Genomic DNA, 22,027 nt, shown 5'->3' with positions numbered 1-22,027 from the left:
TTTTTTTTTTTTTTTTAACATTTTTATTTGACTTCAATTCCCTGGATGCCGAGGAAGGGAAATGCCAAATGTTCCACAGTAAATCAGGGCGAAAAGGCAACTGGTGCCATGCATCAGCTTAAGCTGCTGCCTGGTGAAGTTGTGTTTCCGTGTATGAATAACGCGTGCGGTCGTGGAGGCTGTGCCTTTCCAATGAAGGGTTTGCTGACTGGAAAGGCAGAACGACCGCACAGCACTGCTAGGAAGGGGTTGTTTCTCTTGGGCCTAGATTATTAGAGTGGGTTGTGATCTTATGGCTGCGTTTTATAGGTATGCTAAAGAATTTCAGGCCTTATGCGAAATCAATGAACAGACGGCTCTGTGGTTTCGGGGCTGATCTCTCTTGCACCTCAGGAAGAAAGGTAAGGGTTTGTGCAGTTTGAAAGATCAAACTGTACAACTGCCCTTAAACAGGCAGTAATTTGATTGTTGCCATATAACAGGCAGCACGTGTTTGACTGTGGTTTGGTTCAGAAGTGGCTTGAAAAATAACTGCAATAGCTGACTGATCAACAGCTAACCCAAGACAGCAGTGTCAGTTGTGTCACTTGCATTTAATTGCAGTAAAGATAAATCACTCATTTATGACATTTACTGAAGGTTTAAAAATTGTCACTTTTTTTTTTTTTCACCAAAAAAAATATTTTGCCTGTTCTTAGTTTCCACAGCAGGTGGGCCCTGAGAGCAGGTGGTACAAGACGTCGCTGTTCTGCTGCAGTGGCTGTCACACAGCATCTCCTGAGCATTTCTGGAAGTCTCTTGGTCTTGGAGGGGAGAAGGACTTGGCTGAAACACTCTGAGCATCCGTACTTTTTAGCGTTATCCTAAAATCTTCTCTGTTCCACAGGTTGCAATATTATGTAAAGGGCATAGCTATGGACAATTCAGACTGTCCTGAACCAAATTTGGCATTTTTAATCACAAAATAAAACTTTCAAGTGCCAGTTCTCAGTGGATTGGCACTCGCAACAGAAACAATTAAACAAAGGGCCCCAGATAGTAAATCGAGTAAGGGAAGTTTGTCCAGACTAGCCTGACATCTTCATGTGGACAGCGAAATACAAATTGTGCTTGCATCTTATATTGGTTTGAGGCTGACCCAAGGTGACCTGCTATGTGCGTTCTGGGATTTCTGACTTAGCAGAGGAGTCTGAATTCCTCACCATGATTGATGTTCAGCCTGATTGTACATAAATGTGGTGTGTTTTTTTTTTAAATGCATTTTTTGTCAATGATTTTTTCCTTTTCCTTTATGCCTCATTTTTTTCACTTAGCAGAAGGAAGTTTGGTTGCAAGAAAAGGGGAGGGAGAGAGAATTTTGCTTCTGCTCCATTTCAGTTTTGTGTCTGCTCTAAGCCTGCAACGTGAAGTGTTAGAAAAACAAACCAACTCAACGGGGGAAACATTGCACTGGTTGTTTTATACACTCATGCTCCCGCTAAGCAGAATCCATAATGTATCTGTCGAATGAGCAGAAGCAGCCCAGTATCCTCAAGTTTATGACGGTCCCGTTGAGGGAGGAGCCCAGCAGGAGCAGAGCTGACCCACCCTTCCCTGCTGGAAGCTGCGCTGTGACCATCAGCTTCCCCGACTCTTAAAACCCTTTAGGTGTGTGAATGGTTTCTGTACTGACACTGATGTCTGCTCTCCTTTCCTCTCCCCGCTAGCTAAAGACGTGGAGTGTGGATGAACTTCAGAGGAGGCTCTCGGCGCTGGACCCCATGATGGAGCAGGAGATTGAGGAGATCCGCCAGAAGTACCAGTCAAAGCGGCAGCCGATCCTCGATGCCATTGAAGCCAAGAAGCGGCGGCAGCAGAACTTTTGAGCCACCGGTAGAAAATTCTTCCACCCTCAAACAATCAGCTCCTTGCTTTCATGACTACTGAACAGATTGATTTCTACTGAAATATGCTAGCACAATAGCAGGCAATACTTCTGCTCATTTATTTTTCCATAGCACCTTTGTGAACTCAGGAATGCCATTACGTGGAAGATCCTGATGGTATGTTTTAGTGTTAGACATGTATTTAAAACATTATCCCAAGGAGTTCTGTTACTGCTTTTAGGTGGCCTGTTTTTAAATCAGAGGAGCAGGTAGAAATAGACTAACGAAAGTTGGCTCACTCTCTTTTCAACTGAACTTTCAGTAGTCTGTTTTCTTTGTTTTAAGTTAATGCGAATTGTGGTATTTAATGGCTGCAATTTCTGTGTGTTTTGTTGTTTGTTTTTCTTTGTGAATGCACAGACTCAATTTCGAGCTGTTAAGTGTATCGTTCTGCTGTTAAGGTACTGATACGTTTTAGGTCACTGAACAGAACAAACTGTTCCAGCCTTTGAAACAACCTTAAATCTCAGTTTTTAAAAAGCCTGTAATAAGCCCCATGCCTTACACTTTGTGCTTTAAGCAAGTGGGATTCCTTCAAGACCTTGGTTTTGTCCTTTGCTTATGTTCTTTAGGAATTAATCTTAGTAGATAAAGCATGTTGTGCCTCCATCAGAAATTATATTCTGTAATGTAAAATCCACGTTGACTTAAAACCAAAAGCCAATCAGTGATCTGACCTAAAACAAAGCAGATTCCACTTCATCCATCTCTTTGGAAATGTCCTTCAGGGCAACCCTGCTAACAGGGGAGTGCTGGGGAAAGGAGCCAGTATTTGAATGGGTGGAAGTTGTGTGAACCTCTCCCAAATTAGGTACTTCTGCTGTGTCTGAGAGGACTGAGGAGTCTCCGCAGTTGGTGAAATATTTTGTAAGCTTCGTCATTTCAAATTTACATCTTCAGGTGCTGGAATAAAAACTTAATTTCCCAATCCTTCACATTTCTGCCAGGCTTAGCACATGAGAAAAAATGAAAACTAACATTTGTTGATGCACAGAGATGTGCATTATGGGGTGGAGTGGAGGCAGGGCTGATCCAGAGGAGAAGACAATGAACAATATCCTGCTGGAAGAGGTTCAGTCTCTTCCCGTTCCTCCAGATGCTCCTCATGTTCTTCCTCTTTAAATTACCCTGCCATTTCTGCCTGCCATGGCTCAGTGACAACACCCAGCATGTACAATCGCTGTGAGGATGGTGCAATTATCTCATGCTGGTGGAGAGGAGGGTAAAACAGAGCAACACTGAAGTGAGCCTGGCTGCAGGGCAGGCCGATGACGCCTCTGCCCGCTGGGCTGTAACAGCAGTTACCTAGTTTTAGATGTCTGGCGTGTGATGAAATACTTGGTCAGAGCAATTTATTTTTATTGTGCTCTGATGGAGAGAAGAGTTTCCATGCCATTCTTCTGCAATAGGCCTTAGTAGGCCACCCAGATAATCAAACGAAATAGCAGTGTCCCCTGAATGCAGTGCTGCTGGAGAGAAGTGCTCACTTCATGCCTCGAGAGGCTCTTTTTCCCTGCTCGGAGCAGACTTTTGCCTCCTGTTACCAGGTATACTCCATTGCTGTGAAAGGAACCAAGCCATTTGTACCCCCTCTGCAGATCTGGTCGCATCGGTTTGTCCCGGTTCGATAGGCAGTGCTAACACAGCTGCTGAGATCAGCGGCCCAGCTGGCCCTAAGGCAAAAAGGTGGCAGTAAAAGCTGTATGTCCTGGAATAATCAGCTACTTGGTAGCCTCAAGTGTCAGGAAAGTTTGGAAAAGCCTTGCTTCCGCAGCCCAAGCCCAGTAATTAAAACCTTTGTTGTGAATGGATTAAAATGCCTTAGCAGTGAGAGTCTGGACTCTGCTGAAGTCTGGCGAAGTGCTGCATGAGCACCAGGGCTCGCGCAGTGCGTGTCCAGGAACTGCAATAAGCTTTGCCCTGAGTATTTTTATGAGCAATATTTATGAGAGCCCTTTGCATCAAAGAAACTCCTGTGGTTTAGGAGGGAGAGCTCTGTTGAAGTACTGCATCTTGAATTAGTCACTTCGATGGATCCATCCCCCCAGGCTCGCCCAGGCTGGCTGTATGTTGGGCTGCAGCTCTCCCAGCACCAAGGAGAGACTGGAGGCAGCTGGCAGGAGGCTGGGCAGATCCTGCAGGGCCCGCTGAAGCTCAGCTTTAGCTCACGCCTGGTTTGTACCTCTGGTGTGATAGATGTTGGGATGTAGGACATGGTAAACTCTGCACTGCATGCGTGTAACGTGGATCGAGCAGATTCTGCTGGGAGTAGTTTTACCTCTGCACTGTGTAGGTAACTTTCTAGTGGCTGGAGGGCATTAGAAAATCCAAGTTTTTAGGTGAAGCACCCTAGTGTGGTGCGTGTTTTTGGAATATGCAAGCTGTGTCTGCTGTAACTGAATGTAAGCACTGTTGAAATGCTCTGCTTTGCTGATGTGATTGTCTTACAATACAGCAAATGAACCAAAAGAAGTAAAACTGGTCCAATGGCTTAGCTGTCTTTGAACCTTTCTTAAATGCTTGCAGTAGCTGAGACTTGATGTTTCTTGCACATGGAGCTGTGATGCAGAGGAATTATTTTCTCCTTCACTGATTTGCAGTCTGTTAGAGAAAGCAATTCCCTGTTTGGTCCCTTGGTAGAGTGTCTGGGAGCAGAGTGCTGCTCACTTCTCAGAGTCCCCCAGACCAAGGCTCGTGCCCTAAGGGAAAGCTGTTCCAACAAGGGTGTTAAGCAAAATTCTTCCTTAATTGCGAAGCTGCATTCACTGCTCCTTGGGTCCATCTGCATTGCTGAAAGTGTTCTGGACAAACTGTTATCTTTGCCTCTGAAACCCAGAGATGCCAATGATGTCAGTCATGCGAGACATAATAATGTGAAGTTTGTAGCTTTAACTTTTTTTTTTTTTTTTTTTTGTAACAAAGAAATTAGCAACACTGGCATAAAGTGCTGACTTGAAATGCTCTTTTGTAAGATCTGGCTGTTTGTATATAATAGCGTTGGCCATTACTTTGTATATGTATGGAATAGTAACTTTTATTGTGTTCTCCGAGTTTGATACAGGATGTTTTTGTTGGATCTTTCTCAAATCTTGCCTTATTTGTTCAAAGGGGCAAATAAACTGTCCTTACTGAAAGCATCAGTGTCGTGAGTAATATTTATGCGTTAAAACATCTGGCATATCAGGACAAGCTTTGACATGAGGTGCCTTAAGCCGAGCATGCAAGCATTAATAAACACGAGCAGTAAACATGTCAAATGCATTTTTGAACAGGCAGTTCTTTAGCCATAAAGCATTGCTAACACTACCCCTCCAGGAGAGCTGGGGGGGTTATTTGCTTTGATTCAGGGGCAGGCCCACGTGCAGCTGGCTTGGCGGCAGCTCGGGACGATGCAGGTGGATGCTCAGGCCACTTCCCCGTGAGGATGCACATCGGAGATGCAGGAGGGAGCTCTGGCAGGGGGGTCAGCGAGCTTTGCTGCAGTGCTCGCCGTCCCTGCTTTGTGCTGCAGCACCTTCCTGAGCCTGCAGTCAGCTCTGGGGCTAGGTAGGTACCCGTTCCTTCTTCCTACACAACAGGTGAGGCTCGAGTCACTCTCCTAATTCTGGCTGACTTGCTGCACTTTCAGCTTTCTGGCTCGGAGAAGGAGGCAGTTGACAGTGAGTGGGTGCTGCCTTCCCATGGTGAACTGTTGGCTTTTACGTGGTTTCCCTGAGCAGTTACTAAATCTGTTCTGAAGGGATGACTAACTGAACCAGAGACAGAATTCATTCAGGAGTCAGCCTTGGTTAGCAATCCCGGAAGAAACAAAATAGATGTGAGCTTTTAAATGTTAGGAAGGAGTGTGGAATCCAAAGGGAGGGAGGCTGCAGGCATTTCTAGTGGCTGGGGAAGCCTGCAGCACTTGCACGTTTTCAGCAACATTACCAGGAAACTGCAGAGCACCTGCATGAAGGGAAAATGGTGCTCCCAGCGCAGCAGCAGCGCCGCAGCCATACCGCAGGAGTGCTCACATGCACTCATTTCATGCTAGGAGCGGTGCACGTGCTGCAGAAATACCAACTGCATGGAGCTAACAAAGACAACAGCTGACAAGTAGCCCTGAGCTGGGGCTGTTGAGCCAAGATTTTCCCTGCTATGGGGGGGAAAAAAATAAATCAACCTGCCAAGAAGCCATAGCCCCAGATTTTCTCCTCCTCCCATGGTAGTCAGTACTAAGGTGCAGGTGGCATTGTCTTTAACGCCCAGCTGCTGCTTCCTACACCCTCATTTTGTCCCATTTCCTTCCATCTACGGGCCAGAAGAGCTGAACAGGCAGTCAGATAAATGCTCTTGGTGTTGGCTGACAGCCCTGACTTGAGAGTTGACAGTTTTTCATTGCATTAATCACTCTGGCAAAATTTAAGAGTCAAAGCAGGAAACACCCATCAGCTATTTCCAGGCTGAAAGTGACTTAATTGCCCTTTAATTTAAGAGTCCAGGAAGGCAGCCAACTTGTTTAAAAACTTTAGAACTATCCAATGCCATCCATTAAGCACAGCCTGCTCTGCTCCCCTCCAGGCTGTCGCAGCTAAGATCAATACAGCGGAGGGAGCCCGGTGCCCCTGCGTCACCGCAGGACGTCCCTGCTGCAGACCTTCCTCCGTGTCACAGCGGGTGCTAAGCTGCACACCCTCCTCTCCTCACCCCGAGAGGCTCACAGGGTCTGGGCCATCACCCACTGACTGTGGTGAGGATGATCCTGAAGGCACGGGCCACTTTTTCCCCTCTGCTGCTCCCTGGGGCTGGCTGTGGATGCATCCTGGGCTCTGCTGCATCACTCGCTGGTGTTGGGCTCCCCTGCACGCCTGACCCCTGTTTTTCAAGGGCAGCAGATGGCATTTCCTGAAATGGTGTGACCTGCCCAGGTGCAGTTGGTTAGCTTGATTCCACCTCTTTGAGACTATTCGCTTAGCTCAAATGGTTAGAAGGAAAGCTCTGATTTAAGTACAACCAGGTTAATTGCTGTTGTTCAGGTAAGGGCTGAAGCCATGGGTATATGCAGACCCAGGGGCTTTCCTAATACCAGGAGAAAGTGTTTTGCCACAATTAAAATTAAAAAAAAAAAAAAAAAAAAGGACTAAGGCACAATTGGTCGTTATTGGTCACCACTCCCAGTGCAGCAAAAGGAGGAATTACAAGCAGCACCGATGTGATCGGCACTTCTTCAAGCAGTCTGCTCTGATTTTGGACTCCCTGCACTCACCCCCCTGGGATCAGGGCTGCAGAGCCAGGCGGGACAGGTCCCAGGAGCGCTGCCAGCGAGGAGTTTCTGCTTCCTATGGATCACCTCCTTCCAAACCTCCTGGATTTCCCACAACCAGCCAGGTGCACAGAGCACCCTCAGGGTGTCTGAATGCTGGTGAAGGAAGAAAAGCTTTTAAAAGTACTGAAGTTTACTTTGTCTCTAGGAATTGTCCAATTCTCAGCTGTGTGAAATAGCTGAGTAAGGTCACTCCTTCATTGCTGGTCCCTGGAGGTAAAATACTCTCTCCTTCATCCATCATTTTTGGAGTGTGGAGAGCCGCTTTTGCAGACATAACCTGATAAAGTGCTTAATTGATTTACCCGCTGTACCAAAGGAGAACAGTCACTCAGGAAACTGATTAGGGATTAGCCGGAGAGCACCAATTTCCTACCGGCCTTGGGAACAGTAAGACAGACCCGTCCTGGCAGCCCACCCTGCGTGGCAGTGCCTCGATAGCGCGCACGCTGGCGCTGGGCACCTTCCTGCGCCGCCTGCTCCCGGCGCTGCAGAGCTCCGGCACCGCCAGCTCTATCTGCAGAGCAGTGGGAGGACTTTCCCGGTTGCTCATCGCCATACAAATCTGAACGTTTTCGCAGCAAGCAGGAGGCTAAAAAAAGAAAAGTCCTTTGTGGTTTTCCCCCAGGCAGCCCCTCGGGGCAGCCGTCGAATGCAGCAGCTGTGGAGGGTCCCTGGGGAGGCACGGCTGGCTTCTAACCGCCAGGTTAGGGAAGTGTTTGCCTCGGAAAGATTTGTAGAATGGGGATTTTTTTATTATTATTCCAAATGAAAAAACTCTCAAAGGAATAAAGATTAAACTCTGGGTTTAATCCTCCCCTCCCACCTCGCTGCGGGGTGCAGGTGCCGTGCTGGGAGCAGCACTGAGACGACCCCTCCCTCGTTTCGGAGGCCACGAGTGGCACCAGCAGGCACCTCAGCCTCTGATGCTGCCTCCAGGGAAGACAATGAAGAGGGACTTCATGCTGCCAACCCCTCCCTGGTGGCACAACAGTCCCTGACGGGCCTCTTGGAACTGAATCTTCCTTTAAAATCTGCCCTTCATACCTCCAGACCAAAACACAGCCCCGGAGGGGCTAAAGTTAGTTTCCTAAAACCCAAGTGTTTTATAGGGGAAATGATGGCCAGAGGCTGCTCCCCAGCTCCCAGCGCTGCCAGGTTTGCTCTCGTGCCCCGTGGCACTGCTGATCCCGTGCATCCCATCTCTGCACATTCCTGCTTCCCAGATTTAGTGGGTCTGTAATGGATAGGATGAAGGAGCTGTGGATGGGGCAAGCTGTTTGCTTGGGCAATCATCATTTCGAACATTAATTGCCATCCCTTCTTTCTGCCAGCCACCCTGCGCCCCCCCTGCCTGCCACCCATCCGTGCTGCTCCTCCGGGAGCCCCACAGCCCGAAATTGCTCCCCCCAGCCCCTGGGATGCTGCTTCGGCAGCCGTGGTGGGAGATGGCAGAGGGGCAGCACAGCCTGCTGCAGGAATCGCTCTGCAAGTGGCCTGGCAGCTCCTGGGGGCTGATCCCACCTTCCTTCTGCCCCTGCCCCAAGCCCATGGATGAATGGGGCACGAAACAGAGCCAGCCTCCGGGGTGGGTCACTCAGGTCTTTAATAAAATATACCATATGCATCTCATGCATAGATAGAAAATTAATTTACATGCTCTTTTAATTATTTGCATAATGCTTCTTAGTTAATACAGGTAATTTAGTCTTCACATTTTAATTTTTTTTTGTACATTTTGCTACTGGGGTATTCATGGAGAGAAGGGGGAACTCCTTCCTTTGTTCAAGTAACGGTGCAGCGGGAGCTGGTCTGGGGCGGGCGGTGAGCACGGGGCCGACCACGGCACGGCCGTACTGGAAGACTCGATGGCGCCGGGAGCATGGGCACCTCCACGCCCTGCTGCTCCCCGGGGATCCCCTGGTCCCACCTGAGCTCAGGGCGGCTGGACCCACACGGTTTTGTCTTTTATCCCCGTGGACAGCAGGTGGCTGTGGCAGAGCTGTCACCAACCACGGTGGTCCCCACGCGGTGCCCTGTGTGCCAGCCAGGACGGCCGGTGGCAAGCACCAGGATCCAGGTGGCTGTGGCCGTTCTGTAGCCATCGGAGTAGTTTGGGGCTTGCTGGGCACACTCCTGTGTGCACGAAAATCCTGCACGATTTCCAAACAGAGAATCGGGGGGGGGTCAAGGAAAAGCTCCGTAGAGAATTAGTGCTGTGCCGGGAACAACCCCAAACATGTGCAGCTGAATCAGGGTCTGCATGGGACAGGGGTGTCCTCCCTGCCCAGCTGAAAGGGACTCGGGCAGGGAGGTGACAAGGAGCAGCACAAGGTCCCCTCTGTCCTGCTGGGGCTGCCTCCTCTGCAAAGGGGAGCCCTGGGGGGCTCAGCTCCCTGTGGGGATGGAGGCGATGCCCCCCGGCTCCTGGCACTGCTGCTGCCCCTGCCTGGCCCCAGGGCAGGGGGACGAGGCAGCAGGGTGAGGCTGGGGAGCAGGGCAGGTGTCAAATCCCTTGGGCTTTGTTCATCACCCCAGCGTGGCAGCTCCTCCAGCACTGGAAACCAGGAGCACGCGGCAGTGGCCAAGGCAGCTTCTTGGTGCCCAGGAGCATCCCTCGCGTCCGCTCCCCGGCAGCCCTTTGCAGGCACTCTGCCTCCTCTCTGCTGCATGGGCCGGGTGCCAGCAGCAGCAGCAACTCTGGAACAAGCGCCATGCCCTAAATGACACACAACTTTAGGATGGAGGAGCACCACCCTTCATGCACCCAGAGCAGCGCCTGTTCGGGGTCACCCACTTTTCTTTTCTCCCCTCTCCCTTCCTGTCCCCTGGCTGGGGTACATCCAGCTGAGACGCACCCAAACCTCCCCAGCTGCTGCCTCCCACTGCCCCGGGGCTGGCAGCAGCCGGCGGGCACCATCCCCAGCCCCTCGTGTCCCCTGTGTGGGGCTGGGAGATGGGGAAGCCCGGCCCCTCCGCCACGTCCTGGGGGGCTCAGGGGGCGGGCAGGATGCCGGGGGTCAGACCGCGGCGGTCGGGGCTGCCTCTGCCCAGGGAGGTTTCGCTCAGCGCCTCCGAGTCCCGGTCGTGGCTGGAGCAGCTCTCCGTGTCCTCGGGGTCTTTCTTCTCGCTGTTCCTCACGGCAGCCTCCAGCGCCTTCTGCTTGCGGTAGAAGTGGGAGAACTTGTTGAAGATGATGGTGATGGGCAGTGCCACCACCAGGATGCCCCCCAGGATGCAGCCTGAGGCAGCCAGCTTGCCCGCCACCGTGACGGGCACCACGTCGCCGTAGCCCACCGTGGTCATGCTGACCGTGCCCCACCACCAGCACGCCGGGATGGTGTCGAAGCCGACGTCCTCCTCCTTCTCCGCGGTGTAGGCCACGCCGGAGAAGACGGAGACCCCCACGGCCAGGTAGAGCAGCAGGATGCCCACCTCCCGGTAGCTGTGCTGGAAGGCAAAGCGGGGTGACGATGAGCGAGGACCATCGTGGTCAGGGCGCTGGGGCACCACAGCACAAACACAGCCCCCGTGCAGCCCCCTGCACACCTCCACGGGCATCTCGCGGGCATCACAGCACAGTGGCAGCACTTAGGAGTTAAACACAGTGTGGGGAACACGGGGAGGGGAGTAGGAGCAGCCCCGGGTGGGCTCAGGGTCAGGGTACATGGGTGAGCCGTGTCTGGGGACAGCAGGGTGGCCGGGAAGCCAGCCCCTGGCACCCCCATGGGGACAGGGCAGCCAGGAGGGGAGCCCAGCCCTGTGCTTCCCACCGAGGGTTCCTGCTGCAGCCGCTGTGCCCCGGCTCCAGCCTGATCTGGGCTAGCAGCATCCAGACACATTTTCTTTTTATCTTGGCAGGTCCCCAGGAAGCACCGGACCGGCAGGCTCTGAGCAAGGTGATTTGTATTTTCCTGATGCTGGCAGTGTGCGAGCACAAGGAGGACAGGTGCCTCTGCTGCAGCCTCGGCTCTGCCTCCAGCTCCTGTCCCAGCCCCGGCTGGCCCCATCGCCTGCCCCTCCGGCACCCCTCACCATCTGCGGAGCTCAGCAGGCTTTTGCTCATATTCTGCCCAATTCTGTCCCCTGAAGCCTCACCGCTGGGGACATTCCAACCCTGGGGTTCTCAGTGACTTTAACCCGTGTTCAACCCTGCTACAGGACACCAGAGATGCTACAGGAACACACAGCTGTTGTGCTGGGGGAGTTGTTTTATAGAAACTGCTCTTTTGGAGATAATTCCATCTCCCTTTTGCTGCTGCTCCATGGGAGGCTCAAAGCAAGACCAACTGCTCTGCCTCAGCCCGGTGTGAATCGATGCAGCCCCGCTCATCGGATCAGCCTAGGATCCATCCAGCACCAGCCCGGGCTGGCCCCAGCACCCATCCCCATGGGCACTGCGCCCCTGGCTCACTGGGGACACCCAAACTGCCAGGTTGGGGACAGGGGGTGGTGGCAGTGGGACAGACGGACGGACAGCAGGGGTGTGCAACGGGGTAAGAGCAAACAGCAGCTCACAGGGCTGAGCCCATGCTGCAGTTCTGTCCCTGTCTGGTCACCACAAGCAAATTTCTTGGATGTTTTTGCCCACTGATCGGCCAACTCGCTCCTCTCATCTTTTGGGGAAAGGAAATCAGAGCTCTGATTATATTATTTTTTCAGTCTCCCAACAGCCAAAGAATGCTTTACTGGAGACCACATAATGACTAAATGAAACATTTGAGCAAAGCAAACAGCAGAAGACATGGGAAAAGAGCTTCTGTGGTCAAGGCAAGGCATAAAGGAGGTGGATTCATGGCAGGGAGCACGAAGACTGCTTGTACTGCTGGCAGAAGCTGCTCAGCTAATGCCAGTAACACCAAGGGAAATAACACCCTCCTCCTCCGCCGTCACCTGTGGCTGCAAATGCCCCAGAGAAACTCCAAGAGCTCCTGGGGAAGGACAAAGAGCCCCGAGCCTCACAGATGGATCAGCTGGCCACGAGAGGCTTATTTCTGTATGGAGTTTATCCGCTGCTGGGGGGTGGCCAGCACCGAGCCCCCAGCTGGGAAGCGCACCCGCTGTCACGGATGTTGGTGCAGGGCAGGAGGAGCAGGGATGTGTGGGAAGGCTGCCACCAAATTAAATGCCCCCTGGATCATCTGCAGAGTGCTGAGTTTACGCTGCACAAAGGGCAGAAATCCCTCTGCTAACACCCCTGTGGCAGGGCAGCAACTACTCGCTGTGCCAGAGCCATCGCCCCGCTTCCCGGCCGTCAGCAGGCTTTGCTCCTCTGCTGCTGCTTTGTCCTCTTGCAGGAGGAAGTAAATTACGATGAACACGGCGTTGTAATTTATGTGGCCGGTAAATCACAGCACCAGGCAGCTGCGGCAGCCTTGTGTCGCTCACCCCCTGCTGCTGGCGCTGCCCGAGGATGTGCAGCGAGCCCGGCAGAGCCCGGCAGAGCCCAGCAGAGCCCGGCAGCCCCTGCCCTGCCGCAGCCCCTGCCCCGTGGAGCACAGGAAAGGATCGGGGAGCCCTTCCCACCTGGAAGGTTTGATTTAAATTCTGTGAGCTGCTTTAGGTGTGCATGCCGCTTGCTCATTGCTCTTCCAAGGTGGGTTTTCAGGAACGAGGGTGCTGTGGGTAGGGCTGCAGGTGCCTTTGTTTCAAACAATGCTCCCTGGACCCCATCCTCCTCCCCAGCCATGCTCAAGAGTTGATTTTCTTTCTACCCAGCCCTATGGAGCGGGGCCAGCCCTGGCCACCAAGCCCTGCTGACACCAGGACATCCCGTGCCAGCACCACGGGGTCCCCAGCCTGAGAACTAGTGTGGTGTTTTGGAAGTGGGGCCAGAGGCAGCCCCAGGAGGAGCGAAGATGTCTGTTCTAGTGGTGTCCTCCCCGTGCGCAGCTCGAGCATCTGCTGCCACACTTGGTGGGCCTGGCGACTGGCCTGGGGGTTTCTCTTGAGTTGGTCACCAAGAAGCAGAGAAAATCAAAGGCTGGGCTAGCTGGACCCTGCAGCACCTGGATTTTGAGGTGAGGGGATGGCTTCACCCTCCCCAACACACTGGCTCAGCCACACATCACCCTCGGCATGAGGCGGCTGGAGGGACTGTGGGACAGCAGAGACTGATGGGGGGCAGCTGAGCTGCAGTGATGGAAGTCAGGGACATGGGACCAGGCTGGTGAGGGTCTCATGACAGCTTCATGCCTCAAAACCTGTCACAGCTGCTCTCACCAGGCCCTCCCAGGTGCTGGGAGGGTGCTCTGGTGAGCCTTGGGGCATGATGTGAAGCCTGGGGACCTTTCCTCAAATGTGTGTGGGTGCCACCTCCCAGTGTGCCAGGGGCCTGGGGCACTCTCAGCGCCCCTTCATCCAGCTTGTCCTCCTGAGGGCCTGGTCCTGAGGCCAGCTTCCCCCAGCCCTGCATGCTCTGCGGTGCCACAGGACGGCTCCTGGTGGTCCCAGACCCCGTGGCTAACCCAGTGAGGTGTCCTGGTGGGATGTCACCACCCCTGCATGGCTCATTCTGCTCCAACACTGGGTATGGTGCTGGCCCACCACGGTGGGGCTGAACCCATGGAGGCACCAAGTTTCCAAGTGTCAGGGTCAATTCCTGTTTGCTCTGGGTGTGTGCACAAGGGGTACTTGTGCAGCACCCTCACACTGCTTTGGCACATCCCACAGCCCAACCCACTGCCCCAAACAAGCTCTCACACACCACCCAGAGCTGGAAAACCACTGGGAATGGGCACCTCTGCATCTCCCAGCCATCCCAGAGCTGGTAATAAGGGTAGGTATGGAGATAGGGAGCCCATTTACCTTCAAGGTGGCCCCCAGCGACCTCAGCCCCGTGGAGTGCCGAGCCAGCTTCAGCACCCGGAATATCCTCATGAGCCGAAAGACCTGCACCACCTTGCCCAGGTTGCCCAGCTCCGAGTCGCTGCCCATGGTCAGGTCCACCAAGAGGGTGAAGTAGAAGGGCAGCACCGAGACGATGTCGATCAGGTTCAGGGGGTGCTTGAAGAACTTCTTGGGGTTGGGGGAGAGCAGGAGGCGGGAGGACACCTCGAAGGTGAACCAGGAGATGCAGAAATACTCCAGTTTGTGCAGGACGGCTTCGTCGAGCACGTTGCCGGCCTCGTCCGCCTCCTGGTACTCGGGCATGCTGTGGATGCACATGGTGGCGATGGAGACCAGCACCACGCTGATGGACACGAAGCTGAAGAGCTTGCTGGGGATGGAGTAGCCGGGGTTCTCCATGGTGAGCCAGAGGCGCTTGCGCGCATTGCCGCAGCGCAGCGTGCTGTAGCGCAGCAGCTCGTGGTTGATGTTGGAGATCTCATCCGGGGACGTGTCCACGCTGCTCACCTCGCTCTCCTCGTCCCAGTTGTGGTGCCGGCCCTCCAGCTTGCGCTCGTGGTAGCGGTAGCTGCAGCAGGAGTCCAGGAAGAACTCGTTAATGCCCCAGTACTCGATCTCCTGGCAGAAGGAGAAGACGCAGAGCTCCTCCATGACGTGCAGCTTCCCCGTCTGGTAGAAGTGCAGCACGTAGAGGAAGAAGCCGGGGTTTCGGTCGAAGTAGAACTCCCTGGCACTCACGTCGTAGTCATCGCAGAGCTGCAGGATGGACTCCTCCGAGTCGCAGGACAGCAGGCGCCCCAGGCGGGTGTCGGGGAACTTGGAGAGGGCGCTGGAGCTGAGCCGCCGCCTCAGCCCCCCCACGTTGATGTTGATAACGTCCTCCTCGAAGCCGGGACCCCAGTAGGTTAAGGTCTTGTTGACCATGATCAGCAGAGCGGGGGCTGGTCCACCTGTGGGCGAGACACAGCTCGAGGGTGCTCGGGGGGGACAAGAGGTCCCTGGGGGGTGAGGGGTGCTCACGTGTGGGACAGAGAGGGACAGTGGATGGAGGGGAAGGAGCAGCTTTGGGCATTTGTTCTTTGCTGGGGAAGAAGGAAAACAAAACAAAACAAAACAAACACAACCAAACCTAATTTCCAGATGAGGCTTTCCTTCCTTATTTACCTCTTGAAATCTCTCCCTTTGCAGATCGCCGGTGGCCTAACGAAGGCAATTTGCTGCATCTCCAGCACCTCGCCTGTGGGGCTTTCCTCCTTCAAACAGGTAATTAGTCACTGGAGAGAGGATTTATCCCCCAGTGAAAAAATAGATCTTGTGCTGCCCTGCGCTCATCAGATTGTGCCAGAGATTTGCAGCCCGACCACCTACATCGCTAATTGGACCTGGCCAAAAAGTCCTTGGATGGCACGATTTGCCCAGGAGCCGTGGTAGTTTTGCCAAAATCAAAGCGTTTTCACAGGTGTTAGGGAAAATTTCAGAGGAAGAAGTGTCAAAACAATTCATCTGCCTGCTTTGTCTCCTCTTGTGTGTTCTGTCACATAAAATATTAGGATTTATTTTTATAGTGTTGAAACATAACAAAAACATGATTCAGAATCATTGATGACTGAATGAAAGGCCTGTGTATTAGTAGGGAAATAAAAAGGGAAGTTTTGCTTTCTGCCACATTTCTGGGTTTTACGGGTTTCAGGGCACTGGGCTTTGCCACGCAGCAGCAGCTCCATTCGCTAACGAGCAAGAGTTACAACATCTAACAACGAGCAGCATTCGTACACCCTAAAATGCATTTACCCACCTTGACCAGAGGTTTGAACTAAGCAGGCGAGCACTCGGTTTGTGCTCTAAGTCACCTTGGAACCTCTCCACCTACCTCCTGGCCCGTCGCCCTTTCCGGAGGGGCGTGGTGGAGCTCGCAGGGAGCGGTGCCGGGGCTTTGGTGTCCTCAGGAGGGCACCGGGTCTGCTCTCTGAGACCCCAAAATTGCATTTCTCCCACAAATCATCTGCTTTTGGGAAAATCCCTTTGTTGGCTGTGCCTTGCTCCTGAGCTCTGCTGATCTGTCATTGCTGATGTGACTTGTGCAATGCTGAAGCTTTCTTTTAGTGGTTGCAGAGGAATTTGTGACCCCCCTGACCGGCCTGTCTCTGTTCTCAAAGCTTTCCCTCCACGGCTTTCATCAGCCCATTCTTATTAGAAAAGTCTCTCACCCTCTCCGCCTGGTGTCACCCATGGCAGTTTTCAAACTTTTGGGTGACACAAGGACAGAGGCTGGGGACAGGCAGCAGGAGCCAGGGGAAAAGGCACTGCGGGGGTGCTGGGGAGCCCCCAGCCCAGTGGGGCAGCACCTGAGGGCCAAGACATTGAGGTGGGTTCCCCCACCCCACACTGCTCACCAGACACCTTGAGGGGTTTATGGGGCAAGCACCGAAGCAGGGAAAGGGGGCTATGCACTTTCTGGTGCCTGTGCAGTGACATATAAAAGGTTGGAGGCACCTGGGGGGGTTTTGCATCTGAGCCTGGAGGTCAGAGCTGGAGAGGGAAAGGTGATGGAGCCAGGGCTGGAAATAGCCCCCAGAGGTGGGTTTTTAGGCTGAGTGGGGCTGTGGGTGCAGCAAATGCCAGCCGGGTATGAAATAGCCCAGCAGAGGCATCTGCTACCTCGGTTGCATCTTGGCGCCGGGGCTGATAAAGACACAGGCTGCACACCACAAGGCAAGCGCTTCCCCGTGTCTGGAGGAGGCAACTCTTGTGCAAAGCCTCCGAGCTAAATGGACTCATTGGCTTTCCTATCTAAGGGGGGGCAAAAAAAAATAAAAGGATCAATTTTTTTTTTTAAATGCTTCAGACATGGAAGGGAGAAGAAGGGGCGCAGGCGCTCCTCCTGTTCAGGGACAAACTGGGATTTCTGTGACAGATCGGCTTTTCCAGGGAAGACATCACACAGCCCATCTGTGGGGTGGGGATGACTAATCCAGGTTCCTTCCAGAAGGATGCTCATGCAGTCAGGCTGCGCGCACACGCAGGGGCCGTGGGGGTGGGCCCGTGGGCTGCAGCCCGTCCTGCGCCCCCCGAGCCTCTCCGTGCCCTGTTCTGCAGCCAGGGGGCAAGGCCAGGCCAAACACCACCCCAGGCAGTGGGGACGTGGTTTTGGGGCCAGGATGGGGCAAGCCTGGGGGTTGTGGATGGGGCTGGCAGCGTGGGGTGAGCCCAAAGCGATGCTCGGGCTCAGCAGGAGCAACTCACACCTTGTGGCTGTGGGTGATGCCTTGCCCCCATGGCAGGAGGAAAATTCAGGGATGGGCAAGCTTTGGGCTCTGATGGCAAGAGAAAAATGGGTGTCAGGGATGGGCGAGCTTTGGATCCTGGGGAAATTCCTCCCTGCTGCACAGGGAGCAGGGCGAGGGGGGTCGCGGACAGAGACTCTCCCTCCTGATGCCTGTTTCTGACCGAAGTGAATTATTTCTGCCCACACACGGCTTTCATCTGGGAATCCAGCGCAGCAATTAATAGTTCTGTAACTCTTTTGCCTGCTCGCTTCATGGCGAGCTCAGCTCAGCCTTGGAGCACCGCCGAGGCTTGGGCCAGGACCTGTCCACCTGGATCACCAGGGCAGGATCTGTCCCATCGGCGGGGCTAGCGGCTGGGGGACAGGAGCTGGCTTTGAGGAGGTTGGGTGTGTTGGGTTTTTTCTTTATTTTTTAAATCACAATGGGCAGAGAATACAAATGTGCCTGTCTGCAGTAACGTGAATTTGCAAAATTGTCTTTTAGTCGCACCGAAATCTCCATAAATGATTGGGAAAACAGAGCAGATCGAGCCAGGCCCTTTGTGATCGATTTTGAAATGTTCTGTGAGCTGTTCGAGGGAAACTGCCACACACCCAGTAGGAACCATGCACTGGGCATTCAAATGAATATGTATCTCGTGAAGGAAAAAAATCTCTGATATATGCATTTATGACAGTAAAGAAATATTAAAACAGATCAAGCATATCTGTATGAAATGCTGGAAGAGTTTCCCTTGACAACGCATTTTTTTCTGACAGCCTTTCACAGGGAAGTTCTGTGTATTTATTCCAACTGGCGGAGGGGACCCAGGGGAGTGGGCAGGGAGATGCTAATAGATATTCGAGTGAGGATGCGGCGAGAGCAGGGAGTGTTGCACTCAGGGGTTTTCCAAGCAGGTACGATGGGTTTAGATGAACAGCCCAGATAAAAAGCCCCGTACTTACAGCTCGGCGAGGCTTCCCAGCGGGGAGTCGTGGGGCTGGTCTCAGAGGAGCCATTAGAAACGTGCAGAGGAGGAAAGCCTTTGTCCCTTGCCTGCAGCCCAGCCCAAAGCACCCTGTCACCATGGGCTCGTGGCCCTGCACCTCCCAGGCGTGCCGGGGTGCTGGCTGCAGGCTGCTGGGGCCAGCCCCAGCTGGGATGCCCGTGGGATCGGGGCAGGGCTGGGGGGATCCAGGGGGGCAGCTGACGTCCCGGGGGGTGTCCCCATCCATCGGCTGCGTGCTGGGGGCGGCTGGGGCAGGACTGGGGAGGTGACACTCTCCCTGGGATGCCCATGTGCCCTGTCCCCGCCGCTGAGCATCCCTGTGCCCGTCGAGCTGAAGATGCTCAGCGGGGTGCGGGGAGCACGGAGGGGTTTTCCCACTGCTGGCAGCTCTCTGCAGCCGGAGCCTGAGCTGCTGCCGTGTGCTCGGAGGCCACCGAAGTGCCCGGGGCTGGGGGCAGGCAGCTGGGGGACTCCCGGCTCTTTTTTGGGGTGCAGGAGGGGGGCGGTTACCCAAAGCTCCGGGGTCGGCTGTGAGCAGGAGCCCAGCGCCTGCTGCGGATGCTGCCGTGCGCGGTGCCTCTGCTGCCAGGTACCGGGCGCACAGCTTCTGGGGGGAAAGGGAGGACCCCGCACCCTGCCCTGAGGTTCCTGGGGGGGTGGAGAAGACCCGGGGGCAGAGGGGCTCCCCTACACCCACCTCCGGAGTGCGCGGCAGGGGTACCCCGTGCGCCAAGCTCCCCGCAGCATCCCGGGCTGGAGGCTGCTCTCCTCCCCGCTGCTCCCCGGTCCCTTCTCAGCCCGGTGTGCCGATGTCCCTGCCCCCCCCCCCCCCCCGCAGCATGCAGCCCCCCGAATTGCCCAGCTCCGGCTCCCCTCCGCTCACCTGCAGCCGCGCCGCCCCCGCCGCAGCGTGCGCGGAGCCGCGGAGCCCTGCGGGGCCGGCGGCAGCTCCGCGGGGCCGGGCGGGGAGGGGAAGGGGCTGGGAAGGAAGGGGAAGGGTTGGGGGGGGGGGTCCCCGCCCTGTCACCCCCCCTCCATCCTCCCCTGGGTGCCGCCCTCCGGCTCCGCCCGGCTGCTTTGTGCTGGGGGAGGTGGATGGAGGGGGGGGGGCTGGGGAATCCCCCCCGCAGCTCCCCTGGGAGAGCTGGAGATGGGTGCGAGGGGTTGCTGCCAGCCGGGGGGTGGGGGACGGGACACCCCCCCAATTTTTGGCAAAACCATCTCATGGTTGCCTTTGCGGTTTCCCCCGTGAAGGCTACAGGCAGCTCTGCGGTGGCTGCACGGGGCTGGGAGAGGGGTGGGCAGGGGAACCGGTGTCCCCCCACCCCAAATTGCCTTACCTGCTCCAAGCGCCCCAAAGCAGGAGGGCGGGGGGCGAGCGGTGGGGCCCCGAGCTCAGCGTGCCGCCCCACGGTGTGCCGGCGATGCGCCTCGGCCCTCGCAGGTGCCCGTCACAGCATCCTGCTCCTTGAACCTCCTGGGGCTGGGCGTGCTGAGGGGTCCTGGGCAGCCCTGCCTGGCTCGCCGGGCTCCCCGCTGTCCCCGTGCAGGAGGTGGGCGAAGGCAGCAGGTCAGGTGCATGGCCGGGGTCAGCTCAGCGGGACGCTGCCACCCGCAGCCATCCCCGTATGGCCTGGCGAGAGCTCCAACTGCCCCCAAAGCCGGCTGCCAGCGCAGAGGGGCTGCAAAGGGAGGCTCCGAGACCTTCCCCGGGTGACGGCCGCATGCCCATGTGGCGATGGCTCATTGCTCCAGCACCAAGCAGCTCAGTCAGACCGGCAGTTCACACCCTTCAGGGCTCCGTGCCACCCTCCAGGGCAAATCCATCTGCTTTAGGGTTCGGGCACGGAGCCTGCAGGCCCTCACCCTTCTCCAGGCACGCAGGCAGCCGGCTGGGAGCTCGTGTCGGTGGGGAGCATCCTTCCCCCCGCTGCGTGCCCGCCTCTCGTGGCTGCGTGCCCTGCCAGCCCCGGCCCTGCGCCAGGCAGCGCTGCCGCCGCCGTGTCCCCATGTCAGCCTGTGCCCCGCGCCTGCTTACATGGCAAGGAGGGAGGGGGGGGGGAAGGCTCGGAGGGAGGCCTTGGGGAAAAAAAAATCAAAAAAAAAAAAAAAGGGAAAACCAACGGAGGGAAATTCCTCTGTTCTGTGATACGAGGCAAAAGCGTTTATTTTTATGGCGATTAGGGGTGGCTGCGCAGCTCTGGAGGCTGTGAGATAAGCACAGCCAGCTTTGGCTGCTGGCAGCGAGGAGGGTGTGCTGCCCCCCGGGGTTTGCTCTGCCTGTCACTGATGTGCTGCCACGGGGAGAATTTCCTTTTCCCTTCTGAAATCAATTCTCAGCTGTTTTTCTGGGAGGGAGCCTTGCCCTGGGGGAACCCCTGGGCTCTCCGAGGGCATCCACTGCAACTCACACCCGGTCTCTGCACAGGTCAGCTCTTTGTAAATCTCCCCCCAGCCCCATTTATGTGCTGATGCTGGGTGGACCTGAACCTGTGCCCTCCAGTCCAGCCCTGCTGGCTCCAGTGGTGCGAGGCAGAGAGCTGCCAGGGCTCCCTGGGTGCAGGATTGCACCCTGCGCCCCTGCCCATCAGCCCAGCAGGCTGCAGGGGATCACCCCAGGATCGTGGCAGGGTGTCCCTGCGTGTCCCCACACCCCTGTGCTTCCAGCAGCAGCCCCAAAGCCCTGGGGGTGGCTGCAGACCCCAGGTCACCTTCTGGCCTCGCCCAGGCTCATGCTGGTGTCCTCGCGTCCTGCCAGGGGTGGCTTTGCTGCAGCATAAATGGTACCTGGGTGAATTCTCCCCTTGCTGCACAAAGGACTGCGAAAGGGCTGGTTCTCTCCTTAGCCAGCTTTGGCACTTGAAAGGCAGGGCAGAAAAAGAGGGTCCAGCCCCGAGGCTCTCCCCCAGCTCAGGGGATGCGCTTGGGGCACCCAGCAGCGCGTCCGCAACCCCAGGCGAGCTGCCACCACTCCTGAGCTCCCTCGCAGAGATGTGGCGAGGGAAGCAGGCAGAAAAATCAGGTCAGCTGGAAACGCCTCGCCATCTCCTCCTCCCAACGTCTTCCCTCGGCTGCCCCTCTGGGAGGAAGCCCCCCTCCCACCAGGGCCCACGGGGATGTCGCCGATACCCGCGTGGCGAAGCCTCCATCCAAGCGGCCACGAGGGACGAAGCCTCTCAGCCTCTCGCCTCGCTGCCTCCCGCGGGCTGGAGGCAGAGGCAGGGTGAATCCGAAGCCAGCAGCCATCTCGGTGCTGCAGTGAGTCATCCCGAAAGGCGCCCGGCTTGTGTCAGCTCTGCGCCTTTCTGCTTTCTGCTTCCTTTTTTTTTTTTTTTTTTTTTGGGGGGGGGGGGGTGTTAATAGCTGATGTAGCAATAAATTAAAATATAAAGGGAAATATAAATGAGTGGAGCTTGCCTGCAGAGCTCCTTTAATTAAAAGGGAAATTTTCAAGCCCTCATAAGGCCCGTGGACGTGTGCTGAGAGGGACAGAGCCGCTGGTACCTGCCTTGTGGGAGGGCTGGAAGGGTGGCTGAGAGCATAGGGACATCACTGCAAGTGGCACCTGATGGATGCTGGGGACACCAGCACAGAGGGAATTTAAAAAATCTTCATTTCCAGAGCTAAATTCCAGAGCTAAATTAGGGCAGAAGAAAAAAGCCTTCTCTCTGGTGGT

General features: G+C 55.3%; 2 protein-coding genes across 2 annotated transcripts in view; one reads left to right on the top strand and one right to left on the bottom strand.

The window, feature by feature from the left end:
* The window catches only part of STK4 (serine/threonine kinase 4), a 46,130-nt gene extending 41,295 nt beyond the window's left edge, over window positions 1–4,835 (top strand). The window contains exon 11 of the mRNA XM_082773575.1: window positions 1,707–4,835. Within this exon, the coding sequence (XP_082629701.1) occupies window positions 1,707–1,865 (159 nt within the window). The 3' untranslated portion in view covers window positions 1,866–4,835. The remainder of the gene's footprint in view (window positions 1–1,706) is intronic.
* Window positions 4,836–10,221: 5,386 nt separating this feature from the next.
* On the bottom strand, window positions 10,222–19,269 carry KCNS1 (potassium voltage-gated channel modifier subfamily S member 1; the record flags this gene model as incomplete). Its single annotated transcript, XM_082773702.1, has 3 exons — window positions 19,235–19,269; window positions 14,035–15,026; window positions 10,222–10,677 (listed from the first exon to the last, which is right to left on the bottom strand). The coding sequence occupies exons 2-3, from the start codon at window positions 14,998–15,000 to the stop codon at window positions 10,222–10,224; spliced, it is 1,422 nt and encodes a 473-aa protein (XP_082629828.1). The 5' UTR covers window positions 15,001–15,026; window positions 19,235–19,269.
* Window positions 19,270–22,027: the final 2,758 nt, after the last annotated feature.

The sequence above is a fragment of the Aythya marila genome, assembly GCF_965140915.1.
Source record: "Aythya marila genome assembly, chromosome: 16".
Taxonomy (NCBI): domain Eukaryota; kingdom Metazoa; phylum Chordata; class Aves; order Anseriformes; family Anatidae; genus Aythya; species Aythya marila.
This window is presented reverse-complemented; position numbering and strand designations above follow the sequence as displayed.